We start from the raw sequence: 24,488 nt of genomic DNA, 5'->3' as shown, positions 1-24,488 counted from the left end.
GTGGCTTACCCTTGTGTCTAGTACCTATTTTAGTGGATTAAACATGAATGGAAAATGAACTCTCTGTTTCTCTTTCTACCATGCCCCATCATGTCTAGTCCATTTTCCATCTAGATGAAGGGGATAGCCTTTAAATTGATTGTTAGTACCAAAAATGTGGATGGAGTTCTTGATACTTCCTTTTTCCTCAAGAGTTCAATAAAAATCCATCTCCCCATGCCATGTCAATTATTTCATTTTATTTATACTTATTTATTTGATTTTGCAGGTCCTAGGGCTTGAACTCAAGGCCTGGTGCTATCCTTGAGATTCTTTTTCTCAGGGCTCATAGCTTGAGCCACAGCACCACTTCCAGCTTTTGTGAATAGTTTATTAGAGATAAGAGTCTCACAGACTTTCCTGCCAAGCTGGCTTCAAACTTGACCCTCAGATCTCAGCCTCCTGAGTGGCTAGGATTACAGACATGAGTCACCAGCACCTGGGTAACACATTCTAAAATGTGTTTAGAATTTCAACTTTAATTACTATTGCTGTTTTACTATTACTAAACCAAACGTACTTCACTGGTCTCTCTCATTCTACTCTCCTATTTTGCAATACGTTCTGTAATCCAGCAGTTATTGTCTTAAAAAATTGATCACAGTATTTTAATGGCTACCCAGTGCATGTAAGTTAAATTTTAAAGCCTTTCACATGATTAAGAACAATTCTTGTATAAACTTCACTCTGTCTGTCTCTACACATGTATCAAATCACGTTTACCCATCTTTCTGAGATTCTCATTCCAGTAAAAATAGCTTTTCTTATACTTCCATAATATACCAAGTTCTTTCTCACTTGGGACTTTTGTGTGTAATCTTAACGTATCTCTTAGTCTATTGCAAAATACCATCTCTCAGTTTCCTAAGTATATTTTTGACATTATTTGACTTGGTATTTCTTCACACACACACAGACACACACAGACACACACACACACAGACACACACACACACACACACACACACACGGAATGCAATTAACTGTAGATTTGTGACACCAATCACCATTTTTACATACTGGTCTGGGCATTCACATATCTCTAGAATTTGCCAAAGACCAATTTTTTGCTTAGCTCTTTGTTAATTTTGTATTTAAAATATATTTTAGAATCTGAACTCACTGACTGACATAAGGTTATTACTGATATTTTTTATGAAGTTATCCTTAATATTAATAAAGCTTAATGTAAATATACTGTATAAATTACAACTACTCAAACATCTTTTAAAGATTCTGTGAGATTGTAGTTTATAATTCTTAATAAATAATATTAGAATTATCTAATTATAATTCTTAGCATTATAATTATATCATTATAATTCTATAATTCTTAATAAAAGTAAGTACTGTGGGGAAATGGGTGGACTAGGAACCATTGTATTAAGTTGAAGAGCCTTGAAGAACTCATAAAGAAAAATCAATGAACTGAGACCATTTCATGGATATTGATCCCTAAATCTATTTAAAATTCTATTTCAATGTAACTAAACACACAAAAACCATAACTATAAAAACATTCACTACATTATTATTTCTATTTGATTCTCTGCTTTAAAAAGGTAAGACATAAAAAAATAGTAAAGTATATAAACTAAATGATGACATAGGATTGATATTCATTTATTTACACATCATGCTTCACATTCATACAAATAAAAATAAAGAGATAAAAATAATTATGATTAGGGTGAAGACCTTTATGTTCACTACCCAACTTAAATGTTACAATTCTGTGTGTAAGTTATTGTGGTAGTCTCCATTTGTAGATGAGAAAACTACTTGTGTCTTATTTGGAATCTAATCTTGCAAATCTACTTATGATAGTAATTAATAAAACCAAGTAGAAACATATACACATAGTATAGCAACAACTGTCAGAGATTATGAGAAATACAGTAATAGATAATGAGATCTTGGTGATTCTTCCACATTTTAGTTTTCACAAATTATAATGTGAGTAGTTTGTTGCATAATATGCTATATGATAGGAACTGTCTCATTATATACTTATATCAGATTCATCATCCAGAACAACTTTATAAGTATACTCTGTACAATAGCCCTTGACAGGTGGTGAGGAAATCTCTTCCCTCAGTTATTTTGTGCTAGAACTACATATTTAATTCTTGTTTCAATCAAGGCTGGCACTCTGTCATCTGAGTCAGACCTCCAGTTCTAGCACATTTAATTTTCTTTTTAACAATTCTTTATCATATGTCACCTAACTTATAATGGAGGATCATTGTAACTGATAACAGAATAACAGCTTAAATTCCACCTGTACTATTTTACTGTCTATTACTGCTTACCTCTACTATATCAACTTCAGATTAGCTAAAACTGTTTCAACACTTAAATGAGAATAATAAATATGTCTAATAAAGTAATTGTGGCAGCATTACCTTATATACGATACAATGTAGTTGATCAATGTGGGAGGGAAAACAAGGGGAAGAGAGATTAGAGAGAAAATTATGAATATGCACCTTGAATCTATACCTGGAGAAAGAGAATACATTGAAAACATGTACTGTTGTACTTTAGAATCACAGTATTTATTTAAAGGAGACAGTCAACTGAGTTAAAATTTTATATTTCAGTACAGTTTAGATTGCACAATTTTGTGTGAGATCGATTCCTTTTAGAACAAAGTAGTCCACTTTGGTTACTTGTCTCCTTGGAAGAGAATCTAATCATGTATTTCTATCACAAATGTGTAACTTACCCAGATTCACAGTTCAGTTCTTAAAGAACTATGATACTTAATGAATCTATTTTTTCACCACACTAATCATGGAAGAGTGCTTAAAAAGCAATGATTTATTTAAAATAGTCCCCTATTAATTCTATCCATTACTTCTACACTTATCTTTGAAGACAACACTGAACAGTCTATATTCCATTCTCCATTAAAAATCAGTTGTGTATTTGAAAATAGCAATGATTTAATACCTTCTATAATTTTGTTGTGCCTATGCATAAATGTACTCCTCCTCCTCCAGGTTCTAGATGTAAAGGGAAAAATTGTAAGCAACAAATTGTATGACGTTTTCAAGGGAAAGTTTCAACAGATAAAACACATGAGGGAATCTGCTACTTTAAGATGGTAAGGCACAAGAAACAACACTGCAGGAATGTTTAAACAAAAAATACTTTAATACAAGTTAATGGAGTTGAATGGCTTTAGAAAATATTTCACTGGTAACTCCAACAAGGTGACTAAGACATGGAGTGGGTAAAAGAGACAACTCTCCTTGAAATGATAAAGATGTACTCTGGACACTGTGACTCCTACCACCCCTCCCCCCACACCTCCCACTTCTCCACTTTGCCTTATTCTACCAGGACTCCTCATGTCTAGCATGGCCTCTTACCTTTCCTGACTCTAAGCACATTTTTCTATAGTACGTTTTGTTTCCCCAATACTGAAGTTCAAACTCTAGGTCTCATGTTGACTTGTACTGCTTGGCAAGCTTGGCTAGTGCTCTACAGCTTAAGCCATGACTTCAGTCTGGAATTTTGCTGTGTCTTGTTTTGGAGGCTGAATCTCAAAACCTTTGCTTCCTGGTCTGGTTTTGAACGGTGATCCTCCAGATTCCAGCTTCCTAAGTAGGTCGGATTGCGTATGTGAGCTGTCTGCTTTCCAATAGCTGTTTCAACTGCTGGATTTCACTAATGGATGTGTAAAGAGAGGGAGACAGGATGTCTATGGCATGTGATTTCTGAGGATGAGGGCCTTGTGGAAAGTCCGACCCAGGGCATTTTTCACCTCATTATTCCTCAGACTGTAGATGATGGGGTTCAACATGGGAGTCACAACAGTGTAGGACAAGGATAACAGCTTTTTGCTTTCAGGAGAATTGTTTGATTTAGGTCGAAAATACGTGAGGCTTGAAGATATATAGAAAAGGGAGACAACTAGGAGGTGGGAGGAGCAGGTGGAGAAGGCTTTGTGCTTCCCTTTGGCCGAAGGAATCTGGAGGATAGCAGCAGCGATGCGAGCATAGGAGCACACGATCAGCAGGCAGGGCAGCATGACCACCAGAATGGTTCCCACGATGGCGTAGACCTCAAACCGGGCCGTGTCTGCGCACACCAGCCTCAGCACAGGCGGGCTGTCGCAGAAGAAGTGGTTCACCTTGTTGGTGGCACAGAATGGGAAGCTGAAGAGCCACGTGGTCTGCACGGTAGCCACTGGAAACCCTGGGAACCAGGAGGCCACAGCCAGCTTGGCACGAGTCCTGTGGTTCATGATGACGGGATAATGCAAGGGACTGCAGATGGCCACATAGCGGTCATAGGCCATGGTGGCCAGGAGGAAGCATTCAGCCACCCCAAAGAAGAAGAAGAAGTACATCTGAGTGGCACAGCCCAGGAAGGAGATGGTTGTGTCTGGGGTAAGCAGGGTGCTCAGCATTTTGGGCACAATGACGAGGTTGAAGCCAATCTCCAGGAAGGACAGGTTCCTGAGGAAGAAGTACATGGGACTGTGAAGCATGGGGTCAGCCAAGGTGACCACGATGATGAGGCTGTTTCCCAACAGGGTGACCAGGTAGATGGCCAGAAATGCCAGGAAGAGCAGCAGCTGCATTCCCTTGGGTAGGGAAGAGAAGCTCATGAGGATAAACTCATCTACGCGTGTCCAGTTTCCTGCAGCCATGGAGACAGACAGGAAGCCACAGTGTAGTCATGGGAGAGGTTCTTGATTGGAAGAATCTTATTTTAAATGCTTTTACCCCCGGCTTCTCATTAATGGAAGGGGAAAAGTCACAAAATCACAAATCTGCATTGTAAGAGGAATGGTTTTATGCTGTCTAAAAATAAATGCACAAAAAAAGATCCTCAGTAACCTCTGATTTACGAGATGCCTTATTTTTCTTCAAATTTTATTTTTTATGATCTGATTTTGACTTTGTAAACCTTTTATTCTAAAATAAATTTGAGCATTTTCATTTATATCCATTTTCTGCTTCCCACTTAAAGAGCACATTAACAATGGTGAAATAAATGGGCCCCAGAGGCAAAGGAATGGAATCAAATGGAAAAAGAGTAGACACACACACAACACACACACACACACACACACACACACACACACACACACACTCATATCCCCTATTCCAGTTTCCTTGTTTTTAATCTTCACAAATTATTAGTTACCTTTATAAATGCATTTAGGGACTGCCCTTCTAAAACAATGTGACACAGTATGCAATATGAAAATGCATATTTTATTATACTTCATTTAGAAGAAATTCAGAGTAGGAAATAGTGAGTAAAAGACAGAACAGAAATGACATCTATTAAATGTGATCAGTTTAAGACATTTACCATCTTCGTATCTTGACACTTCATGTCACCTAACATAATTATTTTTCTTGTTTAATTAGGCTATGGGGTACAATATAGTCCTGTACATGTCTAACAGACAATTGATTGCCAGTACTCTGTAATACATTGGTTTTCAATTCAATTCTGAAAAGTATTTACTAAAAACACCTAGGAAGTGAATCCATTCAATAAAAGTTCAATTGTTTCCATAATAGAGAAAAAAATTAAGGAGAGCCATCATTTTTCATGAAAATTACGAGAAATATTTGAGTGAACTGTCAAAGGAAAATATCCAATAGTTAATGTGTACTTTCTATATCCATAAGATTGCCCAAAACAAGTAGTGTAGCCTGATTGTCTCTGTCTCATGAATATTTTGCTTGCGCAAATCTTTCCTGAATTAGACAGAGGACAATCAAGACCTAGAGGAGGCATACATGCTTATGGAAACTCTAGGGACTGAAATCTTCCTGAATCAGAGAGCGTTATAGGACATACACATGCAAAGAAAACAGGCCCAGAAAAGAGAGAAACCAAAGGAGATATTCTCAGTGTAGACCCAGGAATACAATTTGGATTAGGTGTATCACTAAAACCTACCTGAACCTTGTCCAGTTGAGCAACTGAAACTATAGATGGCCCATGATTGATCTGGTCCTGGGAACTGAGCCTTACCTGTGTGTAATGTGGACATTGTCTTTGATCAGCTTGCCTTACATTCTTGTTTATGCCTAACCTTTGTTTCAGAAGAGCCAGAGGAGAAACCAGGGATATCGCGCTTGTTGTCTTGGACGATCCATTAATGGCTGCAGTTGGAACTAGGTTGCTGATGCTTTCTGTATCAGACATGAGAGAGCTCAGTCTGTGGCTTGACCATGCTCTCAGTCCTGATGCTATGCCCAGCTGTGCCTCTTTTATCCTTAGAGCCAACTGGAAGGGGTGAAATCTGTGTCTTCACCCAAGTGTACTGAGCTCACCTATGCAACTCTTTCCTCTTTTTCTCATGAGAACTTGACCTTCATTGAATTTACTGTCTTTTGAGGCCCTAAGGAATTTCAGATGGCGGAAAACAGTTTATAAAGGAAAGCTATTACTCTAGGGATCTAAGGCTACCCTGCCTCTTGCCACCCTTTTTTCCTCACTGCTGCCAATCTAAGCCTTACAACATGTATTTTTATTGCTACCTCATGCTTAAAATCTTTCCCCCCTACAGAATGTTCAGGTTTGAATTCAGGGCTGTGCTTGGTGGAAAGGTGCTCTACTATTTGACATACACCATTGGCTCTTATTTGCACTGGTTATTTTGAGATGGGGGGCTCACTATTTTTTGTTGGCATTGTTTGTGCCAGTCCTAGGGCTTAAATTCATGGCCTGGGTGCTGTTCCTGACCTACCAGTTGAACCACTGTGCCATGTTCATGCTCTTATTCAGTATAGTATAGATCATGAAGATTTGGACTTCTCCACATTTTCCATTTTCTGTTGAATTTTCTTGGACCACCTATCTTAGCTATATTTTTTTTATGCTTGACTTACTACTGCTTCTAATTGTTTTGTGTTAAAACCCATGGTCCTCAAAAGATGATATTCCTAGAGGAGGAACACAAAAGCTCAATGCCAATGTGCCTTTAGTCATAGAAAATAATATTTATCAAAATGAACTCCAGGAAATGGAAACAAGGTTTCTTTCTTCATTGCAGTTTTAATTTTCTTTTCTTTTCTTTTCTTTTTGTCTGGTCATGGGGCCTGAACTCTGGGCCTGGGCGCTGTCCCTCAGCTCTTCAGCTCAAGGCTAGCGCTCTACCACTTGAGCCACAGCACCTCTTCTGGCTTTTTTTCTTTTTGCTTATGTGGTGTTGAGGAATTGAACCCAGGGCCTCATGCATGCAAGGCAAGTGCTCTATCATGAGCCACCTTCCCAGCCCAGTTTTAGTTTTCTTTGCCTTTCTTTTTATCTTTTTTGTTCATTTATATGTCTTTGGGAAGGTAAGAGGAGGCCCAGAAATGGAGGAACAAAGAGTGAACAAATGAAGCTGTGGTCCTCACTGGACACTATGTTGAAAATGAACCACACAACTTGCAAGTGGGGATGGGAAGAGAAAACTAGGAGAAAGTGGGGGAAGGGGTAACATTGTTCAAAAAGAAATATACTCTTTACCTGACTTATGTTAAGTACAACCCCTCTGCACCTCACTTTTGTAATAACTAATTTTTTAACCCCCCCATGGTCCTAATGTTGACATGTCTATCTCCACTAGACTCAGTGCTCTTCCTCTGGGTTCACATAGAAAAACTGAAGAATGGGGCTGGGAAGGTGGCTCAGTGGTAGAGCGCTTGCCTTGCATGCCTGAGACCCTGGGTTTGATTCCTCAGCACCACATGAGCAAAAAGAAAAAAAGCAGGAAGTGGCACTGTGGCTCAAGTGGTAGAGTGCTAGCCTTGAGCTGAAGAGCTGAGGGACAGCGCCCAGGCCCAGAGTTCAGGCCCCACGAACAGACCCCCCCCCAAAAAAAAAAGAAAAGAAAAGAAAAGAAAAACTGAAGAATGAACCCTGACCTCTCGCCTGCTACCTTGCCTCTCCTGTTACATATGCTCACCCTCCATCTATTTCCAATCAACAAAAGGATCTCTACCAACCTAGTTGCCTATAACAGAAATGTGGATATATTCTGACACATTTCCAGCACTGTAACATCATCAGTTCTCACCTGGCTCCTGTGCTACTGTCTCTCCTTACACGCTTGGCAGCACAGCATATTATCTATACAGTATACATCGTTACTGGGATGTGAACTCAGGAACTCATGCTTGCTTGGTTTGCTTGCTCAGCTAGCATTCTGCTATTTAAACAATGTCTTTGCATTTTTGGAGATAGACTCTCACAGAGTTTTTCCCTCATGGTCCTTTAGATTTGAGCCTTCCTGATCAGAGGCATGAGCCACCAGGGTCTGGCATATAGGGATATATGTATGTGTGTGTACACACACATATATACACACATACATACATATCTTTACATAAGTCAGGTAATGAATGCATTTCTCTTTGAGAAGTGTCACCTCTATCATCATGAAGATGAGCAAGAAGTTCTGAACAATATGTTCTTTTCATGACTGTAAATTCAGTTTTTATTTTCTGTATCCTTAACCACACACAAAAAAACTTCAGCTAAAAAACACCTTTTCTTTCTGGCTTTGGTGTCAAGGAAATAGTACCCTCACAGAGTGAGGTGAAATCAATCTCTTTTTCTCTACTCTTGGGAATAATTCAAGAAATATATGTGTTAATTAATTAAACATATGGCAAAATTTACCAGTGAATTAATTTTTTAATTTAGCTTTTTCATGGAGGAAGGTTTTCTATTATTAATTTTTCCTCTTGTTATATGTCTGTTGAGATTTTTTTCTATTTCACTGTAGGCAATTTGGTTTTGCCTCTTTTTAGGAATTTTCCACTTCTGATTATATAGTTTGTAGATGTGCAGCTACTCAGACTTCTCTTGCAATCCTCATTATTTCAATAAAATTGGTTATAATGCCTCTTTTCACTTTGATTTCAGTCATTTGAATTTTTTTCATTTTTTTGTCATTTGTCATCAATCTTGATAAATATTCATCTATTTTGTGGGGTTTTCCCAAGAGCCACCTATTTTTTAATCATGAAGATATTTTAATTGTTCTTGCATATGGAATGCGTGTGTCATCTTACTACATTGACTTGTTGTACAATGTTTAAAAGAAGGTAAATATGTTTGTCTTCTCTTTCATATTTCTATTTTTGTGGCAATTCTGTTTTCTTTTTATTAATTGCTATCTTTGCATAGTTGTACAAAGGAGGTCCAATTTCACAGAGCAGGTTATGACTACAACACATCATGATCAGTGTTACTCCTTCAACATTCTCACCCCCCTTCAGCCCACCCCTTCCCTTACTTTTCTTAATTTTGTGTTATATAAAACAGATTCGTGACTGCATTCTCTCTCCTTCCCCTCTTCATTCATTCCTCCTCTCCCCTTGGCCCCATCCACCTCTTGCTTGTAACCATTTCCTGCTGCTGATTTTGTTGGGCTTTGACTATTTGAGCTCTCACTAGCTATTATAGGTCAGTTAATTCATTTATAACCACATGCATACCTACCACCTAGGTGTCTACTTACAGATTTGTAAATACATTCTATCTACCACAAAATAGCAAGCAGGACAGTATTAGAGGAATAACAATACCAAACTTCAAACTCTACTACCAACCCATAGTAATGCAAACAGCTTGGTACTGCCACAAAAATAGGCATGAGGACCAATGGAACAGAATAGAAGAATCAGACACAAACCTATAAACCTATACCAAGCTAATATTCGATATGGAAGCCAAAATATAGGCTGGAAGAAAGACAGGCTCTTCAACAAATGGTGCTGGCAAAACTAGATGTTGACATGCAGAAACCTGAAACTAGACCTTCATACAGCACCTGGCACCACCATCAATTCAAAAATCTCTCACAGACCTCAATGTAAGACAGGAAAGCACAAAACTATTTACAGGAAAAAAAACTATTTACAGGAAGGGGTAGGAAAAACAGCAGGGCTCCTGGTGAAAACACCCAAATTCTCTTATTCTACTTCAGAAAATGTACAGTACACCATTATCTATATTAGCACATCAGAACCTCCTACTTAACTATCAATTAATACCAATCTTTCTTTATCTTCTAATAACCAACTTTTGATAACATTCACTTGCTGTGGACTGCAATCCTCCGATTTATATTTCCCATGTAGCTAGAGTGCCAGTATATTTCCATAAAATAATTAAAGCTTAAAATAGAAATTAGTTGAATAGAGAAAAAAAATTGCTGTATACTATCAATGAACATTTACACAATGGAATTAGTGGCAAGATAGCATTTACCATTATTCAACAAAAAAGAGAGTCACACTTTGGTGACATAAAAAACCACTCTTATGTACTGTCAACTGCAGAGTACTGATCAAGGAAACCAAAGAAAATGGAAATAAATGGAGAAACATGCTGTGCTTATGGATGTGGTGCTTCTGAATAGTAATAATGACAGCTTTCATCCAATTGCAAGTTTAGTGCAAATCTTTTTTTTAAAATTGGAGCAAGAGAGCCTTTTTTCTGGTCATAATAGATAAGCTTATTCAAATTTTCTATATAAAAACAAATGAATCACACATAGTTAAACTTGAAAAGAATAAAGTAAGAAGAGTTACCACACATAATTCCAACGTGTATTATATAGCCACAAACCCAAGTGTTCTTTGTGGTGGTGTGGGCACATAAATCAGTGAAACAGGATAGAGAACAAAAAAGTAAATATATACTAAGTTATGAAAAGTATGCCCAAGTGATTCTAAATGATGCTGGTTTCTAAATGATGCTGGCATCTGGGTAGGTTTGGGATTTTAGCATGACTGGACAAACATAGGCCTGAGTTTCCACCTTATGTAAAAATTATGCTGGGCACTGGGGGTTTATACTTGTAATCCTAGCTATTCAAGAGGCTGAGATCTGAGGATCGTTGTTTGGAGCTAGTCCATGTAGGAAAGTCTGTAGGATGCTTATCTCCAATTAACCACCAGAAAACTGAAAGTAGCGCTGTTGCTCAAAGTGGTAGAGCACTAGACTTGAGCAAAAAGAGCTTAGGGATGATGCCCAGGCCCTGAGTTCAAGCCCCACAACTGAAAAAAATCAAATTAATTAATATGTAACATTGTAGACTCAATTGTAAAATGCAAAAGTATAAAAATTTGAGAGAAAAATAGAAGTGCTTTGGAATCTAGACCTAGACAAAGAATTCTTAGAATTCGTACCAAATTCCACTAAAAAAAATAACCTGATAGTCTAGACTTTGATAGAATTCAACAAAAATTTTTGCTGTTTAAAATACCCTGGTAAGAAAATCAAAACAGGCTGGGAAGTGCTCAGTTGTAGAGTGCTTGCCTTGCATAAATGAGGCCCTGAGTTCAATTCCTCAGCACCACATAAGCAGAAAAAGCCAAAGTAGGGCTGAGGCTCAAGTGGTAGAGTGTTAGTCTACAGCTGAAGAGCTGAGGGACAGCATCCAGGCAGAGTTCAGGCCCCACAACTGACCCCCCCCAAAAAAAAAATCAAAACAGAAAGTCTAATGGAGAAGCCATATTTGTAAACCACAGAATCAGAATGCAGAATAAAGAACTCTTGTTTACTTAGTTTTATTTGCATATACAACACTATACAAAGGAGATTTCATTGACATTTCTATGCAAGTTTACAATGTATTCCAATCTTTACCTACCCTCCCTAATACAATTTCAACAGTCTTCTTTGTTCTTTTTTATATAAATTCCCACAATCCATTTTGAGCTCATTTATTCTCTTTCATAATTATTAGCCCACCTAGAAGAAAGTAAACACATAGAATAAGGAACTCTTAAAAACAGTTCTAAAAATAATAACCCAACCTGGGAACCAGTGGCTCATGATTATAATCCTTACTACTCTGAAGGCTGAGATCTGAGGATTGTGGTTCAAAGCTTGCCAGGGCAGAAAAGTCTGTGACACTCTTGTCTCCAATAAACTACCAAAAAAAAAGCCAAATGTGAAGTTCTGGCTCAAATGGTAGATCACTAGCCTTGAGGAAAGAAAAAGCTCAGGGGTAGTGCCCAAGCCCTGGGTTCGAGCCCAGGAGCAGCACAAATAATGATAGTAATAATGTTAATATTAATACGAATAGCAACCCAAGTAAAAAAAGAGGCAAAAGACACAATGATATTTTATTGAAAAGATATGGAGATGCTATATAAGTTCATGAAAAGGTATTGACTTTTTTTGTTCTTTAGAGAAATGCAAAGGACATTACAATATCAGTGCACACCTATCAAAACACTAAGATTTAAAAAAATCAATGACAGTACAAAATGGTGGTAAGAATACTTAAACGGGCATCACGCATTCATCTGTGGCAGCTGTGTCAAATGATACAGCCACTCCAAATAGTTTGAGAGTTTCCTAAAAACTATTATCATGACTGCATATGCATGTTATGTACTTATTCTAGAAAAGTGATCACTTATGTTTACACCCCCAAACCACAGATAAGTGTTTACTTCATTACAACTATCTTTTCAGTATTTAGTATTTGTTTATTTCATGCTGTGTTGACTTGCCAAAAATTTCCAAAGTAATGTAACAGGACCAGTTTTTTTGTCATCTTCTCTCTTAACGGGAATATATTTAGTATTCCCATGTTTAACAAATATATGCATTTGGCTTTAAAAAGATATACATGCCCTCTTGCCCTTACTTTAAATTCTAAAATCCAATCAGCTTTGAAAACTGAAAATTTTTCCTAAAGTTGAGGCTTATACACTTTAGGTGATTAACTGTGTTGTAACTGATAATTTAGTTTTTGTTCCATATTGTGCATGTGTTTCCTGTAGATGTATTCATTTATGTATTAGCTTATCAATCATGTTGTTTCAGAATTTCCTGAAAGTTAGGAAACTTATAGCTTTCACAGAATATTCTTTCTGTGACCTGAAATATCCAAATGCTTTGTTTGATTTGGATAAGGAAGATGGATTTGTATCTCTTCTTTATTTGACAATAAATCCCCTCTAAATTCATGGATGAACTCAACTTACTGACTGGCAATAAGCACAAAAGTCAGATGGGCATCTCTTTCAATAAAATCTAAAGTTTTACAGGTATTCCTCACTTAAGCAGTGCAAACAATTGTTGCTGTTGATAGTTATTCAACTCACAATGTAGTATACCAACAATATGCCTGTCTGAATATAGATATTTGTATTGTGACACTCTCTCCATAAGCCTCATTTTCTGAGTTTCCTATCAGTTCTCTTTTCTGTCCTCTATCTTATCCTTTTTTGTTTTTGTTTTTTCCTCTTGTATCTCTTTTGGTCTCTTGGGTTCCTGCCTCCGTGCCATCCCAAAGCATCAAAAGGAGGCGGGGTAGTGGGAAAGAGGAATGAATAAGGGAAGTGTAAGATAAAGGAATCTTTTCTCATTTGGCAGAGTCCCCTGAACATGGAAGGAAGAGGAGTCTCCACAACTTCATTTTGACCTGAGGCTTTGATAATCTTTAACATACACCCCCTACGTCCTCTCCTAACTGACCTAGACATCTCAGGAAAGCCCTGGTGAGTTAATGACATCCGACACAAGCAGATTCTATTGTCCACTGATTCTTCTTCAAGTAGACATCTCCCAGGTCTTCACTATTTTTGTTCAACAGTCTCTATCCTTATTCCTCTCTATACCTAATAAAACGCTAAATCCCTATTCACATAACCCATATTGTTGATATTCCAATATTGCTTTCTTTATGATTTCCTTCATAAAGGGCTCTTATCCATTCATATGTGCCTGCCCACTCTAAAGCCTTCCTGATCTTCCATTTCTCACTCATCAGTCATACACCTACTAATGTTCTCTCATTGAATCTGTCATCCTCATACCAAGTTCATTTTACCTAAATTCTGGGTCAAATTATATCATGGGTGTGGATGTTGAGAATGGAAGTGATGGGTAAAGCATGCCATGTTGGCATTCTGTAGTTTTTTGTTGTCATACTCTGGTATTGAGAGAAATGTTCAGGGCTCAAAAATGGACAAAAGAGCATAAAGACAGTGGAATTGCAAGTATAAGATTATTAGCAGTTTAAAGTTTGCTTTGTGAACACATTGTACCATTCCCTACCCTGACTTAATAGCACATAGAATAGATGTACAAATAAAAAGTAAGGGGTTTTCTGGAAAGCGATAGCTCTTAGATAGTTCATGGACTCTCCCCTATTTCCAGTTCTAACCTCTGTATCCTGTTTAAATGTTAGGACCATACAGGGTATGGGGTGAATTTTTATTTCTATCAGTTCCTACATGGAACACGGAAAAAGTTTGACATTTTGGAAGGGAAATTTGTCTTTGGTATCAAGTCAAACCAGGAGATTTGTGTCACTAAATGTATGCTTTATATTGGCCTTGATGCCAAAGTAAGGGCTTTACTCTCATTATAGGAGAACTAATGAGAACTTTGAGAACTAATGGGATTTTTAGTCTTTCTGTCAGCCAGCTTCCATTTCACAATTTCCAGGCTGGTCCAAAGTCCTCCTGTAATACACTTTGCTGTTCTGCTTTGGTCTTCTTTCTTTGCAGGGGATACTGTACCCCTAACTGAGTTCCAAAGATACCCTTGCCTACATGTAAATACAGATCATATTATGTAGCCCATCTTTTGTGTTACCAGAATAGTTTTTAGGCTCTGAGGTCCTGGATCCTTGTTTTTGGTTCTTATAATGTCCACAATCCAGAACAAGTCATTTAACCTCTCCATTCCTCAACTTCCTGAGGCTTGAAAAGGAGTTATTAATATTAACCCACAGCCTTATTCTGAGGATCCAATGCTACTTCTACTAACTTAAAACAGTGCCTAGAACAATAATGCATAATGAAAACTCTGATTATATGTTACTCTTGTAACACCACTTCATAATTTACTTCTCCGAAACAGTTACAATCTGTCTAACAATGGCTTTTTGGAAGCCAAGACTCTTAGCTTTTCCTACTTTGGGGATATGATTATTTACTTGCATATGAAAATTTATTGCTACAGTGTTTTCATCATTAATATCTATCATCTTGGTCTTTCCTTCTTGTGTTGGTATAGGAACAAGGAAGAGACATTGGGATCAGTAAGTTGAGAAATACATGAAATACATTTCCTGGTGAGAAATACATGAATAATAAGTGTTTGCCCAAGGTTGCAGCAAGACTCTTAGCCTGTCTTCAATACAAAGCCACTTATTTGAGTCCGTGGGTGTCTTAGCTCGTTTCTCAGCTGTTATTAGTCATATGTACCACAACTAATGACTATTAAGATGAAATCTAGGCTCTTGCTGCTGTCTTTTTGAGACACTGCAACCTCATCTTCTGAAGAGAAATGGGCAGAGCCAATGCCATGGAGCAGAGGAACCACAGTGGGAGAGTGAGTGAATTTGTGTTGCTGGGCTTCCCTGCACCAGTGCCCTTGCGGGCATTGCTGTTTTCCCTTTCTCTGCTGGCCTATGTGTTGGTACTGACAGAAAATGCACTCATCATTGTGGCAATTAAGAACCATCCCACTCTCCACAAACCCATGTACTTCTTTTTGGCTAATATGTCCTTCCTGGAGATCTGGTACGTCACTGTCACCATTCCCAAGATGCTTGCAGGCTTCATTGGGTCCACACAGAGTCATGGGCAGCTCATCTCCTTTGAGGGCTGTATGACACAGCTCTACTTTTTCCTAGGACTGGGCTGCACTGAGTGTGTCCTTCTTGCTGTGATGGCCTATGATCGTTATGTGGCCATCTGCCATCCTCTCCGCTACCCTGTCATTGTCAGTGGCCGGCTGTGTGTGCAGATGGCAACTGGTTCTTGGGCCGGGGGTTTTGGCATCTCCATGGTCAAAGTTTTTCTCATTTCTCGCCTCTCTTACTGTGGTCCCAACATCATCAACCACTTTTTCTGTGATGTCTCCCCATTGCTCAACCTGTCATGCACAGACATGTCCACAGCAGAGCTTACAGACTTTGTCCTGGCCATCTTTATCCTTCTGGGGCCGCTGTCTGTTACTGGAGCCTCCTACATGGCCATTACGGGTGCTGTGATGCGGATCCCTTCAGCTGCTGGTCGCCATAAAGCTTTTTCCACCTGTGCTTCTCACCTCACTGTGGTAATCATCTTCTATGCAGCCAGTATCTTCATCTATGCCCGGCCTAAGGCACTCTCTGCTTTTGACACCAATAAGCTGGTCTCTGTACTCTATGCTGTCATTGTACCATTACTCAATCCCATCATTTACTGCTTGCGCAACCAAGAAGTCAAGAGAGCCCTACGTCGAACTCTGCATCTGTACCAGGGCCAGGATGATAATCCCAAGAAATCTGGCAGAGATAGATAGAGGGGAGCTGTGAAGTCTGGCAAACTGTTGTTAAACTTGGATGAATGTCTTCTATGAAGTCCAATGAAGTTCTTTGTGTCCATATTAGGGGCTAGTTTCAAAGGCATTGCAAACAAACTGGGAATACTTACTATAATTAGTCCAGGAGGAAGAAAAGGATAGATCACAAGTTAGAAGCTAGATTTCTGCAGGAAGCAGCTATACAATCCAAGCTAGACAGTAGTCCAGTGTCATCTGCACTATTGTTATTTGCATAGATCTGATTCTAAGCAAAGAGCCACAGTGAGGCTTCGTGATGGTGTGAGTGACAAAGCAAGATGGTAAGAAATGATCAATTATGAGTTGGCAACATGTCACCTTCTGGATCACAGGGGCTTTTGACATTGTTTCCTAATTTACCAGCTCATCTCCGTATTAAACTAATGTCTGAGCACACTGTTTCTTTAGTCTCTGTCTTCCTGGTTGACTAGAAGTGTCATGGTGACAGGATCACATTTGCTTGTATATTGTTTTATTGCCATGATCCAGAACACTACCTAGCACATGGTGGCTATGAATAAATATAACAAATGAATACAGTTTGGAGCCAGATGGGTGAGACATGTGTGTGACAGCTGGAGGTGGGATTGGCAGGCACTGAGGAGTTACACACTGGTCAGCCTTTGGGGAGGGACCTGAGCAATATGTAAGATAGACCCTGAAAACATTGAACAGGGGGCTGGGAAGGTGGCTCAGTGGTAGAGCGCTTGCCTTGCATGCATGAGGCCCTGGGTTCGATTCCTCAGCACCACATAAGCAAAAAGAAAAAAGCCAGAAGTGGCGCTGTGGCTCAAGTGGTAGAGCGCTAGCCTTGAGCTGAAGAGCTGAGGGACAGCACCCAGGCCCAGAGTTCAGGCCCATGACTGGACACCCCCCCCCCAAAAAAATAAAAAAAAACAAAAAACAAAAAAATTGAACAGATTTGGGCATATGTACATATTCATAATAACCAAAACAAGATAATATGTTTAACTCCCACAAAGCTAACATGGTTAAAGTTAATTACCTGACATTTGATGGAATACATACTATAAAGGCACTGAAATAACATGATCTAAAAAAGATAATGACAGAAAAATTATCCTAATATAACAGGTGAGCTTAATTAGGATGTGCAACAGCATCACAGGAATTGGCTTTATTTGTTTGCATAAACTTTACAAAAATAATTAAAATACTATCTGTAGCCACCAATGGACCTTTTTTTGGGGGGGTGTCTAGTCTTGGGCCTGAACTCTGGGCCTAGGCACTGTCCCTCAGCTCTTCAGCTCAAGACTAGTGCTCTACCACTTGAGCCACAGCACCACTTCTGGCTTTTATTTTTCTGCTTATGTGGTGCTGAGGAATTGAACCCAGGGCCTCATGCATGCAAGGCAAGCACTCTATCACTGAGCCACCTTCCCAGCCCCTAGTCCTTTTTCTTATAAACTGCATTCTTCAGCAAAGCATGGTGATAAATATATTTATTTAAATAAACTTTTCTTGGTTGTCAAAATGCACAACTTTACTCATCTAGAAAGAGAGATGGCGTAAGAGTTTGTGAGTACAATTTTCAGAAATTTAGCTCCCAACTATTTTAAGCCCCAGAACCCTGACAGCAATGAAGCCTCCATCTTCAGATGTGGTATCCAGTTGTTGCTGCTGTTTTATAGTTGTTGGTTGCCTGATATAGTCTATGGAAGGCTTTTAGAAGGTAAATCATCTCATAGCCTGTGATATGTTGTACAAGATGGACTCAAACTCCTGGGCTTGAGTGATCCTTCTGCTTAAGCCCCCTGAGAAGCCTGGCTCTATCATACATTATTTGTTAGGCTACACTTGATAAAAATTTTAATGTAATACACATTTTATGTGAGCCCAGATTATTAGAGTACCTTCAAAATATCTCATTGTAATTCATTTAAAGTGACTAGATATGAAGTTTACCAAAAGTCTACTTCATAACTATCTCTGTAGAGTAAGTTTTTGAATGGGGCTGTGATCTGGGAAGGAAGCATTCTCCTCTGGGCATCACAATTATAGCTATTACATGAACTTCTCTTAACGGTTAGTTCCAGTTAGTAGGGAATAAGAACAAGCTTCTGATTTTCTCCACTGTGCTTTCTATTATAATACAATGAAATGCATTAGCTTGCCAAGCTAATCTTGACTCTAATTCTCCAATTCTGACTTTCTGACTTCCTGTTTTTAAGCCAACTTCAGTGTTTAGCACAATATTCTCCATATATCCTCTTAAAATAAATAAAAAATGAGAGGCTGGTTGATTGCAATGAACTATGATGGGGATGAATCCTTAACTGGACTGAATTTTGATAGTGAGCCTTATGGGTCACATTGAATTTCAAATAAAAAACATCCTAAGATTTTTTTTACAGGAAGTATTAATTATTTGATTACATTTGTGCTGTCCTCAATTGATATACAAACATTTCAGATGATTTCAACAAGAATATAGGATTTTAAATTTCCTTGTTCCTTTGGAGGCTGCTTATTTCATTTCATATTCATAATTTTTCAGTCTTCCAAAGTATTGCATAGATGATGTGACTTTTATAATTCTGAGGTTCAGGGCTGGGAAGGTGGCTCAGTGGTAGAGCGCTTGCCTTGCATGCCTGAGGACCTGAGTTTGATTCCTCAGCACCACATAAGCAAAAAGAAAAAAACAGCCAGAAGTGGTGCTGTGGCTCAAGTGGTAGAGTGCTAGCCTTGAGCTGAAGAGCTGAGGGACAGTGCCCAGGCCCAGAGTTCAGGCCCCACAACTGGACCCCAAAACAAATAATAATTCTGAGGTTCAACAGTCTCTTGCATACATACAAGATGGAGGAGAACAGCATCTATCTGAGCCATTTATACAGGAGATTTATTCAGAGTGACCAGAGGCAGCTACATCTACAGGCTACCGAGAATCAATATAGATGATTTCTGTGCTCACAATGTCTGGTGGTTCCCACCAATGTGGAATAAACTGCAAGGATTTTAGTCTGCCTTTCAAATTTTCTCATAGCTTAATCTAGAATTTCCTTTTAGCCTTTATTTTCATCTCTTGTGCAAACCTTGTACTTTTGAATATTCATTGTGATTACCAGTTCTTATCTACTCTAAGTTAATAATTCCACTAATTTTATTACTTGCTACATTTAACATTGAACAGTCAGCAAATATTCCTTAAACCTTCCAGAATAAAGAAATTTCTAAAACAAAAAAGAAGGATAATTGGTCTGCAACTATGAAAATCCAGCTTCCATGGATCAAAAATCCCTTTCAATTATGGAACACAAGACTGAAGACAAATAGAGAGAAGAAGAGTGGACAAATACATATATAATACTCAATGTATATATGTGAAAATAGAGCCAGGTAACTTGAGGGGAATGTGGGGCTGAGACAGATTCAGGGGATGGAGAATGATGGAAGAGGTAACATCTTAATGAATTATATTTATAAACTGGCATGCATGAAAACTCCTTTGTAAAACTACTCTATATATAAGATGTTAAAATCAAAGTTAATATACTTCTGTATATATATATATATATATATTATACACATTATATAAATATACATATATATGTCACCCAAATAATACTGAGAAATACCAAATCAGAAGAGGCTAGTTTCCTAAACAAAGTATGGTATTTTGGACTGAATCCTAGAATAAAAATATTGATAAAATAATAAAATCTGAATATATTGTGGAGAAAGTGAAAGTTGAAAGAGATAAAAATTGATAAAATGTAAATAGCTAACAGTAACATCTTCCAATCCTTACTTTTGACAAAAATAAATGGAATGAAAGATGATTATATTATGGGAAAGCAAAAGTGAGGAAGGAGTACTTGAGAACCTGAAAAAAATCTAACAGTATTACCTAATAAAATCTAATATTATCCCAAAATAAAAGAACCATTTATAACAATTGCTTTTAGACCAATTTAAGAGAAGTTTGATTGATTACAGAGGCCTCTACAAAATGATAGTTTTCTGTCCTTCCTTTCTTTTCCTGTTTGTTTTTTGGGGTCCGGTCATGGGGCCTGAATATTATCTAACAACTGGCTGAATTTCTGTTTGTTTGTTTGTTTTTGGGTCCGGTCGTGGGGCCTGAACTCTGGGCCTGGGCGCTGTCCCTCAGCTCTTCAGCTCAAGGCTAGCACTCTACCACTTGAGCCACAGCGCCACTTCTGGCTTTTTTCTTTTTGCTTATGTTGTGCTGAGGAATCAAACCCAGGGCCTCTGGCATGCAAGGCATGCGCTCTACCACTGAGCCACCTTCCCAGCCCCCTTCCTTTCTTTTTCATTTAATGCATTTTTATTGTTAGTGTAAAGGTGATGTACAGAGTAATTACAGTTATATAAGATAAAGAGTACATTTCTTTCAATGCAAAACTTCTAACAAAATTCTAACCAATCAACTTCAGTAATTCATCAAAAAAATCATACACTATGATCAAACAGGATTCATTTCAGGGATGCAAACTTGGTTCAATATATGCAAGTCAATTAATGTAATTCATCTCATCAACAAAGCAAGAATAATAAGCACATGATCATCTCATTAGACACAGAAAAAGCATTTGACAAGATCCAACTCCCCTTTATGATGAAAGCTCTGGAAAATCTAGGAATCTATGGAACAAAGGCTGTGTATGACAAACCTACAGCCAGCATTATACTTAATGGTTAAAAACTAAAGCCATTTCCTCTAAATTCAGGAATGAGAAAAATATGTCTGCTCTCTCCACTCGTCTTCCACTTAGTATTAGAATGCCCAGCTAGAGCAGTAAAGCAAGATGCAAACATAAAGGGGATCCAAGTAGGGAAAGATAAAGTAAAACTCTCCCTCTTTGCAGATGACATGATCTTGTATTCCAAGAACCCCATGGACTCTACTCCTAAATTAGTTGAGCTGATTTGAAACTTTGGCAACGTAGCAGGGTATAAAATTAACCCTCAAAAATCAATGGCTTTTCTTTTTTTTTTTTTTGCCAACTCCTAGGACATCATTTATTATAAAATTATTCACTGTGACAAAATCACCTGACAGAATTCTTCAGTGAAAAAAAATGGGTCTAGAAGTTTTTAGGAGGACTTAAAACCTTTTTAAAAATTAATTATATATTGAAGATTTTTATTCATACAAATATTTCTTTATTTTCTTTTTTTGGGGGGGGGTCCGGTCGTGGGGCCTAAACTCTTGGCCTGGGTGCTGTCCCTCAGCTCTTCGGCTCTAGGCTAGTGCTCTACCACTTGAGCCACAGCGCCACTTCTGGCTTTTTTTCTTTGTGCTTATGTGGTGCTGAGGAATCAAACCCAGGGCCTCATGCATCATACAAGGCAAGCGCTTTACCACTGAGCCACCTTCCCAGCCCTACAAATGTTTCTTTTTTTTCCCCCAAAGAAACATAGGTCCCATGGTTTCCCTTATTTGCAATATCTAGTATATGTATGAGTCAAGAAGAAAAGGTCAGATAAGGTGATGTTAGGAAAATGAACCCTAAGATATGTATTTAAATGTTGTTTTTTCTTTCATGCATTTGTTTCTAATGCATTTATAAGATTATTTCTTTGTTGCTTTGTATGTCCCTCCCCCACAGTATAACCCCTGCTTTCACTGTATTTGATGTCGGTATAATTTGTGGAGGGGAAGGAGAAAAACAAGTCATTTAAATAAGGATACAGGTGGACCCGTTACAACAATGAGAAGTACAAGTTGTCATGTCGAAAATGAACTTTACAACTTTGGTGGGGCGGGGAGGGTTGGGTGGGGGTTGGGGGGAGGCTGGGAAGGGATGGGAAGGGGAGACAAAGGAGGAGGCTACAATGCTTGATAAGAAATGTACTCATTATCTTGCTGATGTAATTGTAACCCCTCTGTACAGTATTTTCACAACAAAAAAATCAATGGCTTTTCTATGTACAATAATGAGAAGAGCAAGGATGAAATCAGGAAAGCAACTCTTATTGTAATAAAAAATAAAATACCTAGGAATTAACCAAAGAAGTGAAGGAACTCTATGATGAACACTTTAAAAACCTGCAGAAGGAAATTAAAACAGAATTAAGGAAGTGGAAAATCTTCCCATGCTTCTGAATTGGGAGGATTAACATTGCGAAAATGACAATACTGCCAAAGGTTATCTACAAATTCAATGCAATACCCATCAATATCCTAACATCATTCTTCAAATAAATAGAAGAAGCAATCCAACAATTCATATGGAAAAATAAAAGACCCCAAATAGCAACAAAAGCCATCCTTAGCAGAAAGAATAGTGCTGGAGGAATAACAATACCAAACTTCAAACTCTACTACACAGACATAGTAATCAAAACAGCTTGGTACTGGCACAGAAACAGACCTCAGGACCAATGGACTAGAACTAAAAACTCAGAAATGAACCCACAGACCTATGGCCACCTAAGTTGTAATAAGGGAATTAAAAATAGAATGGAAGAAAGACAGCCTCTTCAGTAAATGGTGCTGGCAAAATTCACCTGTAAAAAACTAAAGTGAGATCCTTATAAATCACCCTGCACCAGAATCAACTCCAAATGGATCAAAGACCTTGGAGTCAAAGCAGACACTCTGAAAACATTACAGGATGGAATAGGAGAAACCCTAGGTCTCCTTGGCACAGGCCGAAATTTTCTTAATAGAGACCCAGAAACACAACAAATCAAAGAAAGGCTGGACAAATGGGATTGCATGAAGCTGCAGAGCTTCTGCATGGCAAAGAACATAGCTAGCAAGATCAATAGAAAGCCCACAGATTAAGAAAGCTTTACTGGCCATACAACGGACAAGGGCCTCACATCTAAAATATACTTAGAACTCAAAAAATTAAATGCCCCAAAAAGAAATCCTCAAAAAAACAACCGCTCAATTAATAAGTGGGCTGAAGACTTAAAGAGAGACTTCTCTGAAGAGGAAATAAAAATGGCCAATAGACACATGAAGAAATGCTCAACCTCTCTAGCCATAAAAGAAATGCAAATCAAAACAACATTGAGATTCCACCTTACCCCAGTTAGAATGGCTATAATCAAGAAATCTAATAACAACGGATGTGGCTAAAATGCTATTGTACTATTGGTATTACTGTAAACTTGTTCAGCCACACTGGAAAGCAGTATGGAGGTTCCTTAAAAGACTATACATAGAACTTCCCTATGAGCCAGCAATCTCAATTCTGTGCATTTACCCTAATGATCACAAACAAGGCCAAAGTTACTAGCACAAATATGTTTATCGCAGCATTATTCACTATAGCTAAGATAATGGAACCAACCCAGATGCCCCTCAGTAGATGAATGGATCAAGAAAATGTGGTGTGTGTGTGTGTGTATAAAATTCCATTATATATATATACATATATATGTATATATGTATGTATATATGAATTCTATGTCTCTATCAGAAAGAATGATATCACCCCATTTGTAAGGAAATGGAAAGACTTGAAAAAAATCATATTAAGTGAAGTAAGCCAGACCCAAGGAAACATAGGTCCCATGGTTTCCCTTATTTGCAATAATTACTTTATGTATAGGACAATCTTAGCAGATAAGTAGAATAGCTCAATAGCTATCTACATATGAACACATAAGATGATGCTAAATGAAATGAACTCCAAGACATGGACCCCAGAGGTTTTCTTTGTTGTCATTGTGATTTCTTTGCTTTTTTCTATATTCTTCCCCCTACGGTGTATCCCTTGTTGTCACTGTATTTGATTTTGGTACCTTGGTATTGTGTCTACGTTTATGTGAATTAGGGAAGGGGAACAACAAAATGGTGAGACAAAGGACAAGAGATGAACCAATGCAACAGCATCACAAGACAATATGTTGGACGTGATCTGTACAACTTGTTGTGGGGGCAGTGGGGGGGCGGGAAAGTAGGAGAAAAATGAGGGAAGGGGTAACAAGAAATGGGACAAGAAATATACTTATTACCTTACTTATGTCACTATAACCCCTCTGTTTATCACCTTGACAATAAAAAAAGTAATTAACATGAAAATACATTTCTTTTTGAACAAAATCACTCCTTTCCTCTCTCCTAGTCCTTCCTTTCCACTTACCATGATGTGTGAGTCATCATGTGTTCTGTGCTGATA

General features: G+C 38.1%; 2 protein-coding genes across 2 annotated transcripts; one reads left to right on the top strand and one right to left on the bottom strand.

Annotated features, from left to right (window-relative positions):
- Positions 1–3,748: 3,748 nt before the first annotated feature.
- On the bottom strand, positions 3,749–4,704 carry LOC138836264 (olfactory receptor 10A5). Its single transcript, XM_070034756.1, has one exon. It carries the CDS (start codon positions 4,700–4,702, stop codon positions 3,749–3,751), a length of 954 nt encoding a protein of 317 aa, XP_069890857.1. The 5' UTR covers positions 4,703–4,704.
- A 10,644-nt stretch (positions 4,705–15,348) lies between these two features.
- Positions 15,349–16,332, top strand: Or6a2 (olfactory receptor family 6 subfamily A member 2). The gene has a single exon (XM_070034755.1). The coding sequence runs from the start codon at positions 15,349–15,351 to the stop codon at positions 16,330–16,332; it is 984 nt and encodes a 327-aa protein (XP_069890856.1).
- Positions 16,333–24,488: the final 8,156 nt, after the last annotated feature.

Source organism: Dipodomys merriami, unplaced genomic scaffold (genome assembly GCF_024711535.1).
Source record: "Dipodomys merriami isolate MVZ:Mamm:240054 unplaced genomic scaffold, mDipMer1.0.p SCAF_25, whole genome shotgun sequence".
NCBI classification, from domain to species: domain Eukaryota; kingdom Metazoa; phylum Chordata; class Mammalia; order Rodentia; family Heteromyidae; genus Dipodomys; species Dipodomys merriami.
Note: the sequence above shows the minus strand (reverse complement) of the source record. Positions and strands in the feature narration are given on the sequence as shown.

Coding starts and splice junctions, on each gene's coding strand:
- LOC138836264 (XM_070034756.1), bottom strand. CDS start 4,702: ATGGCTGCAGGAAACTGGACACGCGTAGATGAGTTTATCCTCATGAGC.
- Or6a2 (XM_070034755.1), top strand. CDS start 15,349: ATGGAGCAGAGGAACCACAGTGGGAGAGTGAGTGAATTTGTGTTGCTG.